The sequence below is a fragment of the Anarrhichthys ocellatus genome, unplaced genomic scaffold (genome assembly GCF_004355925.1).
Source record: "Anarrhichthys ocellatus isolate YVR2014 unplaced genomic scaffold, GSC_Weel_1.0 scaffold13, whole genome shotgun sequence".
NCBI lineage: Eukaryota > Metazoa > Chordata > Actinopteri > Perciformes > Anarhichadidae > Anarrhichthys > Anarrhichthys ocellatus.
The window spans coordinates 6,998,975-7,009,925 of NW_022280043.1; the positions used below are offsets into that span (position 1 = coordinate 6,998,975).

The 10,951-nt window shown below is 45.3% G+C and overlaps 1 protein-coding gene across 4 annotated transcripts in view; it reads right to left on the minus strand.

The window, feature by feature from the left end:
* Positions 1-10,364, minus strand: part of bcam (basal cell adhesion molecule (Lutheran blood group)) — a 49,376-nt gene extending 39,012 nt beyond the window's left edge. For 2 of the 4 annotated variants that reach the window (XM_031852640.1, XM_031852641.1), the window contains exon 1: positions 10,122-10,364. In XM_031852640.1, the coding sequence (XP_031708500.1) occupies positions 10,122-10,185 (64 nt within the window). In that variant the 5' untranslated portion in view covers positions 10,186-10,364. The remainder of the gene's footprint in view (positions 1-10,121) is intronic. The other 2 variants (XM_031852643.1, XM_031852642.1) reach the window with 1 other exon arrangement.
* Between the last annotated feature and the right edge of the window lie 587 nt (positions 10,365-10,951).

Here is a 10,951-nt window from a genome sequence, read left to right on the forward strand (position 1 = left end):
GAGAGAGAGAGAGAGAGAGAGAGAGAGAGAGAGAGAGAGAGAGAGACTGTGGGATGTGGCATAAGACATGGAATGATCGAAAGGGAGAATTTAGAGAGAATAATAGCAGTTGTGAGAACAGAAACCAAGAACACAAGAGGAACTGGAAGAAGGGGAAACTGTCAAAAGACAGGGAAGGGTGAGGAGACAGTGAAAGGAAGAAATGAGGCCACAGAGAGAAAGAGGTGCAGACTGTGTTGTAAGTGTACACATGCAACATGATCTCGAGTCCATGACCGTCCAGCTGTCTCTCTTCTTTCGCTGTCACTGTCACCATTTCCTTTGTCCTGCTAAAAATGCTAACCCTCCCCAATGGGAGAAGGCAACGAAAAAAGAAAGACGGACTGAAGCACAGTGTGGGTGGGGGAAGGAGAAAGTGTTGGATGAGGGACAGGAGGTACTGTTCGGATATTTGGACACAGCCGAAGCGAGGGAGGAGAGAACAGGTGGCCAGCCACAGGAAGACAAGTATGCCATTGTTTGGCTGTCGCCGATGTAAGCATAAGGCCCACGTCTGCTCAAACTGCACCATAGCATGTAGCATCTCTCACCGATCTACCCATGAAGTTAGCATTAGCAAGGGGTCACTGCTGCATACTGAGCTCTGACTTTGTTTGCACCGTCATGCCGATGGTGGGCCGGGCTTTGATGCTCTCTTGAACCGTTACACCAACTGCCCCTAAAGCGGTGCCAAATGGAGACACACACGCACACACACACACACAAACAGATGGGGCGAGGTGGGGAGTGTGTGTGGGTGAGCCGAGGGACTACCGAAAAGAGTGTAGGCAGTGGATGGTAGATTTTTTTGGCTGGCTTTAACTTGCCAACTTCCTTGCCAAGGAGAGCAGGCTCCAATTCTGACAGCCTGGATCAAATACCACCGGCTGGTGAACCAGAGGCCACAAACCATGGCAGCACAATATGACACGATGCAAACAGGGAAAGAAACTACCACCAATTTATGACAAAGCAAGAAATAGAGGATGAGAACAATAGAGAAATAAATAGTAAAGCTCAAATAAAAGCTTGACCTCCAATTATTTTTGCCAAATGTATTAATCCGGTAGACATCAGTTTAACATAAAGTCTAATAAGGTCATCTAACGAGAGGTGGTACAAGGCATGTGAATGTGAGGCCCCCCCCCGAGAGTAGTGCTGGGCTCCACCACTGTCCCATCCCCAGCTGGTACTGCCATCGATGTCAGATTACACACACACATACACAACTATTTATAACCTCCGTTAAATCCGGATTCCAGTTCATGCTGGGGTTGAAGTAAATGTTCACATGCTCCTAACAGCCCTGACTGCTTCAATTGACGGGTGCCCACACACATAGTCGGGTCCTGCCCCACACACACAGCTAGCTCTTTAGTTTGTCTCTCACACACTCACACACACACACACACACACACACACACACTGCAGTGTAAGTTCAGTTAATAGGGTTTGCATTCCAGACACACATTCAAATACCCAGACACCCCTTCTCACAAGTATCTGGATGAACACACCCACACACACGGTGACATTCTTAAGCACCTACATACAGCACATACATGTATTCATGCACGTGTGCACAATTACACACGGTTTAAACGTCGAAGAGTACCACCAAGAGTTCGTCAAGCTCTCCCTTTTTTTTGCGCCTCAACGTGCTGCCCTCCTTCACTCTACACCTTGTCTCCATTCCTTTCTCCTTCCTTCCCCCCCCTCTCTCTCTTTCTCTCTCTCTCTCTCTCCCTCTGCCGTGTGGATAATCAGCCCAGCATTAATACCTGCATTCCAACAGCCTACAGGAACATCTCAACAATGTAGCCTTGTTCAGGTGCACAAAGAGAAAGACATCACTGAAAAATACATGTAAAAAATGCCACAGTGAGGAGTGCCACGGCTACAGCATGTATGAAGTGAGGCACTTAATGATGCGAGATGAACACAGTGGAGTGGAATGCACTTGGCTCTCGTGCTGCCTCCAACACTCATAGCCAGTCCATAAAGAAAATAGATGATATCAGTTAAGTTTAGCACTTATTAACTCTTAGTCTCTAAGGCCAGCATGCACAGGATCAATTGCCATGCAGCTGAGCCATGCTGCTTTAACGGCGAGTGATACTTCAGCATTATAGTTCATTGATTTTCAATGGTAACATATTGTGATGGAAGATTATATTATGTTGTCTTACAAAGTGGTCCAAATTATAGGTGCAACGAGTAGTCCATTAATCACAACAGTCAACAGAAAAATGAATTGGTGACAATTTTTACAGTCAATTAATTCTTTAAGTAATTTCTTGGATAATGTGTCTCAATTGTGATGCATTATGTTTTGCATAAACAAATGAATTTAATAACAAATTAATAGATTAATGTCTTGGGGCTTTGGACTGTTGGTTGGACAACAAAAGACATTTGAAAACAGTATTTTTGTTGACCAAACAATCGACTTAAAGGATAAAATATTAAGCAAACTAATCTATAAAAACTAATCATTTAGTTGCAGCCTTAGTCAAAAGGAATTATGCCAAGCGAACTGAAATCCATTACTTATTTATGTGACTAGCCATGCTGTGATATATTTCAATTTGGTAAAATATTCCTATTCATATAATGAAATAGATTTCCAGCCGTAAGTAGGAGTGAGACATTATGAAAAGCAGTGACATATACTGAGAGCTCCATCACCCTGCCTCCATCCCTCCCCTCTGCCTGTCCCCCTTTGTCAGGCCTTATTATTGAACATGTGTCCTCTCTGCCCCTGCCATTAACCAACCCCACCCTCACACACTGCTTTCAATCCGCAGGCACACACACACACACACACACACACACACACACACACACACACACATAGACACACAGGGCAGCGCACACTCCCAAACTGCTAATTGACACGTGGAGTCGGTGCATCTTTCATCATTCTCCACAGAGACAAATCTTGAAGTGTGTGTCGTGTGGTGTGGGTGAGGAATGGGATCAAAGGGGGTCCTCCAAGCTGCCTGTCCAAGACCTCTCAGCCTCTCTGAGCCCTCCGAAATCTCTAACGCAGTCGCTCTTCACAAGTACCGCATGTTCAGTTGGCTTCTGCTTCACAGTCATTCTGTACCAATATTTGTTAACTAAATTTAGTCTTGCTGCTGCGACATGCCCAGGGCAGAATGCAAGATGCTCTCGGGGCATAACACTGGGGTTAAAATTAATTTATCCCTTAATAACAAGAGGCTAAATCAGTTAGGCACTCTGTAAGTCTAACAATAACTATCCATCACGTTTGTTGTTCTGCAGATTGTAAAGACATGTAATTGGGAATCATTTAGCCTGATGGAGTCATAACCCAATTGAAAGGCATTGATTTTGGATTAAATATTCATATGGACCGGGAGCAAGCTTGTACTTTTTTTTCTGCCAGGCTGAATGAAAATGAAGCTATGAAACTTGACTCTCCTCGCATTACCGGAATATGGACACAACTGATGAACAACACAGGAGATTCAGCGTTGAATTTCCCAATAAAAACAAAGAAAGGCACTCTACTTATTGGATCAGCAAAGTCAAGTGCCTTACGCTGCTGCAACACTGTACAGATGCAACTGTACTAATATTGTTGCACCGCTGGAAAGTGACTGTGAGTCTTCTGGCTTGATTATTGTCATTAACTGAACCGTCAGTCAAAAAAAGGAATTCTGCTCAGAATCACCAGGGATTTGAGACACGCTGCTACCAGTGGCTACCTTCTGTTCAGGCTGTTGTGATGATTAGACAACACATGGTCCGTAGGACGCATGTGTTTAGTGTCTGTCCCTGGCAGGGACGAGAGACAGATGACGGATGGTGGGTGTCACACGTGAGAGGAAGGGAGAGACAGATGAGTGCGAGAGATGTAGAGGAAAAAAAAAAACAACACAGTGATAAAAGGGATGATTTACAGAGCTGGGCGTAAAGCAGGGTGTGGTAAAGAGACCGACAAGCGAATTCCAGAGAGAAATGTAACTTAAAGAGAGAAAAAAAGACTCAAACTAAAGTTAAGAACAGAATGTGACTTTGGATGAACATTAACAGTCAGAGCATGGTAACTTTACTCCTCTACTCTCTTTCAAAGTCAAGTTCACACAGGCAGAGAGGAGAGATGGGAACTTTAGGGCTGTGGTCGTTGTTTCAGAGGGGGCTCAGGTAAGCGAAACCTCATCAAAACAAAGACGAGTTATGTCCTTGGGCGAGCCCTGAAAACTGACACTGGATCTGTTCAGCGATGATACTCTGGCCTTGTTCTCAGGTAACGTGGGGAACCCCCTTTCCTCACACAAGCAGACATGGAGTCGTAGTGAACAACCAACACACAGAATACTGACATAAGCTGAAAGGTATATTTGGTACCACCTCACGCACAAACACCTCCCCCCTCTTCTACCGCTATGCTCCTCCTCCTCTTCCCTTCATGGAGGATTAATGTTCCCACTCCTGTCTTCCAGGTCCCCACGGTTCAGCTAAAGCAATAAGATCTCATTGTCAAACAGTGCCCAGCCTCACTGGAGAGGTTAACCACCGCTGCTTAACCATTAACTAGATTAAAGTCGGGGGGGGGGGGGTGCAGGAATGTTCTCTGACAGATGGAAAAGCGAGATTGGACATGAAAGGTGGTTTAAAAGAGAGAAGAGTAATGGCAGTGGTTTTTGGCCAACCTCTGCGGCGGTCATTTGAGTAAATTTACGCACACACGTGTACACACATGTCAACACAGAACATTCTGTAGGCGAGTTAACTTCACGTCACCCTCATCTTCTGGTTATCATTATACAATCCAGAGCCGTCATATTTCTGAAGCCACTCCTTCGGGAGAAGGAATTACTGGGTCAGAGGTGCATTCAAATATCAGTCCACAGGCTTGAAATCCTGACTCAGTAGCATGGGAAGTGATTCAAATCATGTACAGTCATTTTGAAGAAGCGTGACAAATGAATACTCAAAAATCAACGAGACGAGCAAGTTCAATTAGGGGTAATTTAACAGCAAACATACAGTTTTACTCTCTCCTTTCCCCACAAGCCAGTGGTGTGGAAAGACACGAGGTGGTAATGAAACCCAAGTTTGTGTGTGTGTGTGTGGCTTCTTTGGAGGGATGCATTCAACAACTGCTGCTGAGGCAACTGTTGATGTCTGAAAAGTAACAGCTTGCGGGGCTCCCAGAGGACGCTTCGCCAGCCAACAGTCAGATGGAGGGTTTAGGGTTGGAGGGGCGCAGGGGTTAGGATTTCCTCTCTACTGCCAGGAAAATGATCTCCTTGGCCACAGATCCAGGCTTTTCCTTGACATTCCCCATTCCTAATTGGCATCCGTCAATCCTGACGTACTCCGCCTGTCTAATCCTCACTGCTGCTATCTCTGCCTGTATCACTTTTGTTCGTTTCATCCCCCCACAGTCGCACGCTACGTGACTGATTAAAACAGTTGGTCACAAGAGGGTGTAGTAGTATGAATGCCATTTTCTGTGGCAGGCACAAAACATGTAGGCCATCGTATTTCCTTGCCGATTTATGACACAGATCTGTACAACGCGTGGCTAAAAAAGCTCAGGCCAATCCTGCTGCTTTATCTATTCCTACAACAACAGGCTGAGGAATGGAGGCTCTTATCCACGTCTTGCTACAGCACTCTCCTGCTAAATGGATTGGCAGCACTTAACCTCGTCTCCCGAAAGAGCTTTGTGAATTTTCAATTTTGCTCAAACCCTGATTTGCCTCCCCCACCATCCCATACACAGAGGTAGAGACAAGGACACCCATGCAGACACATGTAGACTCTTTTCAAGGCTGCATTTGAAATCACCCATCACCGTCATCTTCCTCCCTCGAGACGAGAACAACATGACTGCTCGGTGGCTTCACAACAGTCAGCTGTAATCATCTCTCATCCCATCCCTTGATCTCTCTTTGTCTGTCCATTCCTCTGTGCTTCCTTCCTTTCCTCCCTACAACTCACACTAATTACAAGACAGCATCCTCCAAGCAACAGATGAAACCAAAACAACTTCTGGGCCGCTTCTTTTACATCTCATTCTAAATATTCATGAGAGTGTGTATGTAGGTTTTTCACAACAATCAAACTTAAAGTCGAGACTCAAAGAGATAGACACCATACTGGAATGTGTCCTATGCTAAGTGAGAAAGAAGTGAACATGCCAAGCGGGGGAGGAGGGGCCTTTCTTATTTTAAAATCATCAATAGTGGCCATAAATCTGCAGAGGAACGTCTCTAGGGATGGGCGTGAATGCAAACAGAGCCTTCTCCCACTGAAACACAGCGGGCAATCTTCCTGATGCTATGCAGGGTTATTAACTGTGCACCATGCACAAAAGCCCAGAGGTCAACAAACGCGAAGACAACAAGGTAAATCACAGCGAGCAAACACTGCTGGGATTGACTTTAATGTGTCATTCACTGCAAATAATAAACACCAGTGGGCATGTGTGAAAAGGCTGGCGAGCTCCAATCCCCTTAGCAGAGCTCAATGATTACTAAATGGACTTCCTGACACAAGCCAACCACAACATGGTATTACCTTAACCGACTAATGTTTAACTGGTGCCCCCCCGAGTGAAACCCAGTCAAACCACAAGAATGCACCCCGGCTGTGTGCGGACTCCAGCTTTGCACCTACAACACTGCCTCTTGATGGTGAAATGGGGGCCGCATTGTGGCCACTTGTTTGTACATGGATTACCGCCTGCGACTTGTGGTGGGAGGGGGGGCTTTGAAGCAAGAAAGGAAGCCCTTGTCCATAGAATTTGAAGTGACGACAAACAAACACACACATTACAGAGCGAGCTCCGACGTGTCCGGAGGAATGCCACTCATTCCGTCTCAGTGCTCTGTTCCGTCACTGTCACACACATTATGTAGAAGCACGCGGAGGGGAGAATGAACCACCCCAATAATTACAGCCCTTCCATTCCAAGGCCCACTCCCCCAGAGGCCTGAATAACAAGGGGGCAAACATGGACTTGCTCTCCCAAAGCAGTCACTATCAATCTGTCACTCACTGCTATACGAGCTTCCAGTGTTGCGCAACATCCTGCAGTTCTACGTGTGTGTGCTTCCGGGTGTGGTGGCATATTATGTGTGCAGGTGTGTTAATAATTTGAGGTTTGTGCGAGCGCACCCTTCCTGGTCAGTGAATGCATGCTGTATGTGCGTGCCTGTTACTATTTGCCATCCGTGCATTTAGGAATGCACATGTGTGTATGCTTGCAAGAGACTAAAACCAAGTGCCCCAGGACAGTTGTGAAAAGAGGTCCCCTGGCTTTTATCTCCTCATGGCTAAATGGCTCTTTTTCTGGCCTAATACCATAATAATTACACACGTCTCCAGGGGGTGCACTTTTGATGTGGCGCTGGCAGGGGCGGGGGGGAGGCACAGAAATTAAAAGTGAGGAAATGACTGTGGGAATTAAGGTGGCGATAGACAAAGAGGCTGACGCTGCGTGTTAGACTTTAACACCTTGAACTCAGCTGATGCTTGTCGCTGCGATTCTTTCCGCCGGTTCCTGACCACTTTGGAGTCTCTACAGTTTAGCGCAAACTCATCTGACCATTGACTCTCCTTTTGTCTCTTAATGTCACTTTGTTCTTTTTACCCCCCAAAAGAAAGTGAAGCAGTGCCAGAAGTTATTGCTTTGAAAAAAAAATAAAATACTCTACCTTATGTCTCTTTGTAGTTTTGTGAGGCTTTAATGTTGTAATGTATTTTCCCCAACATCCGCTCAGAAAAAAGTTTTTCTAATTTGAGAGTCTGTGGTTCAACAAACTTCAAACAGCTAAAATTAAGTTATATTTCATTTCAGCATGTTTCCGCCGTCGATGCTTGTCCCGCCATGAAGAAGGCAATGGCATCTCAGGAGCGTATAGAAGAGGAGCCATTTACCAACATGTCGGGGTGAGCGGGTCAAAGGGTCAGCGGCCATCCCGGGCACCGGCATGCTGAGCACCTGGGGGCGCCCCTGTCATCATGCATCACATATGTGTCACAACTACAAACATAAATACAGGCTCAAGAGATGACATGGGTGTTACGTGTCCCGTGGTTCCATTTACTGCCCTTCTATGCTCAGAACTGACATACTTTGAATTTGCCAGAGCGTGTGACCAGTAATTGTGAGAATGTGGGTCAGAATCCCAGTGAGATCCAACAAGAGCTGCTATTATTAGACTAAACTATGAGAGAGAGAGAGAGAGAGAGAGAGAGAGAGAGAGAGAGAGAGAGAGAACAAGAACGAGACGGAAAGAGTACAGTAATAGAGGGATTTGGCAAACTTTCACTTCCAACAAATCAACATTTGTAGCTCTACAGGGAAATAATGACTTTCCTTCCGCCAGACTACTGAGCCTTTGTGCTCAAAAGCACCGCAGCTGTACAGAAGGATGTGTGATTAACACTGCGGCCATCAATTACAGGGCACTTTTTTAGTAGGCACCTGTTAAAAGGCTCCATGAAGGACAGACAGACAGCAAAGCACTACTGTCTCTGACGCCAGGGAGGAGGAAGTCGCCCTGTAAAAGCAGATCTGGGGCGGTGAAGAGGCGGGAGGTGGAAGGAGAGGGGAGGAAAAGCTAAACCAGGTAAAAATTGGGCGGTGGAGGATATACAGAACGCTATGTTTGTATAAAATGAAAAGAGGTTGCTATAAAACAGAAGGAGGGGAGGGGGGGTTGCAGAGCACTTCCAGCCCCGCCCTTCAGCTCATCCTGCTTCAAACCACTCAGACTCTCTGCACAGGCCAGGAATTAGAAATAACTTTCACAGGATGACCACAAAGCATTCCAGCAAATTTGATCTTCACAGTCAAATAGGACCCACACATACTTTCAAGTCAAACTCATGAGACGCACAGATATCAAAATCAAGCAAGTGATCTATTATACATGACAGTTAGAGGGAGTGAATTGGAGATGAACCTCTACGGCAAACGCAAAACCAGGTCAATACTAAACTTGAAGCCTCGAGCATCACAGCAACTCCTTTAATGGATATATAGCCTACTTGGTTTTTGGTCAGTAATCAGAAACTTTACTTTGACGGGGATCATAGGAGGATAAAGTCAAGTTGAATATAAATTGGCTTAGTCTCTCTGGCAGCACCCAGGGGTGCTGAGGGCGAGGCGCGCTGCCAGCAAAGGAGAAGCAAATCCCGCAGATCAGACATCAAAGAGCTGGAAACTGCACCCAGCAGCCAGACATATAACAGCATGGATGAGCCCGAGTCAGGCAAAATAAAAGCTTCACATCGCTCACTGTTCAGGAAGGACATGTTTATAATGTCCGAAACATTCTTGGAAGCTTTTTTGTTGTTGTAGATTTGACATTTAATCTACACTTTATTTACACATAAACATTATGATTGGTCAATCCGTGTTTTATTTTGAAAGTTCAATATGTTTCACTGTGGCTGCATCGCAGAGGTAGCCTACATGCTGCTGCTTTGGTGTTATTGAATTGGCAGCGGGGTGCAGACTGAAATAACGGTGTGCGCTTTTAAAGTGCACTCAAGTGCGGAGCTGAGACTTACCGCACAACTACAAAGAGCAACCATTAACCCTTTAAAACATCCCATCAGCGGAGATAAACCGTGGTCGGGGCTGCGCAACCGGACGGCTACTATTTCTTTTTCACCAGTTAGGCTGCTGTTTAAACCAGCATCAGTTGTTCGATCGGCTACACGTATGTCGATTTTTGGTTAAATCCGGTTTTCCACCTGCTGTCGGCGTGTTTCTGGCTTATCTGCTCCGCCGGTAACAGGTTGCTCAACACCAGCCAACCAAATATAGAACATAAATAAACAACAACGTGTCCAAGGAGAACTACTCAATGAGCCGCGTCTGACTGCGGCACGTACGGACAGGTCTGTCCCGGTAAGCATCGGACCTCTTACAACCCGGCAGTCCGCGGAAGAGTAAAGTAAGAATCTGCAGCCTGAAGCCATGAAAACCTAACCAGCACCGCGTCTAAAGCATTGTAAAGTTACTAAAGGCTATCATTTTCCAAAAAAAAAAAAAAAAAAAAGTAGCGGAAAGTATCAAAGAGAATTACCTTGAAATGCCCAGAGCAGCAAGGTGCACAGGAGCAACGTGCGTCCGAATGTGGTACCGTCCATGGCCGCTTTTCTAACTTTTTCAAGGAAAAGTATATCACTTTGTTTTTGGTTGTAGAGTGTGGAAATCTGGCAGCAGAGACTCTTCTTTCTTCTTGCAATGCTCCAAAGCTTTTTGGACTTCTCTCCCTCTCCCTCTTTCTATCTCTCTCGCTCTCTCTCTCTCTCTCTCTCTGCAAAGGAGTGCCTCTCTCTCTTACACACACACACACACACACACACACACAGAAATCTGATGCTGGTTGCAGTCTTCTTGGTTGATGTATTTGCACAAAAGGTGACCCTCCCCCCCCATACAACCCCTCCCCTCTCTCCCTCTCTCTCTCTCCACCTCTCTTGCAGTGAAAAGACACTGCAGGATTTCTTTAAAGCCAGTTAAAAGTGATTTTATCATGAGGCTCTCTCATTGCAACACCCAAAAAAATGTACTCTTCATACAAAATAACTAAAGTTTTATCGGGGTGAAAATTCACCCAAGAATGAGAAGAACAGAAATATATAAGCTCACAATAAACGTAATACAGTAGAGCCTATCTACAAGTATGTTTGTCCCAATTAGCCCAGAATAGTTATCTTTGGACTTGTTTAGAATGATATCAACATGGCCAATTTAACAGCTTTAAATTCAATTTATTTTATGATTTGGAAATTGTGGCCTATGTGGGGCATGGCATTGGGAAACAATCCTTAATAAAAACCATATTAAAATAGGCAGTTGAATAATTAACTGTTGATTCAGTGGGGAAATGGAAAAGACGTTTTTTTATCC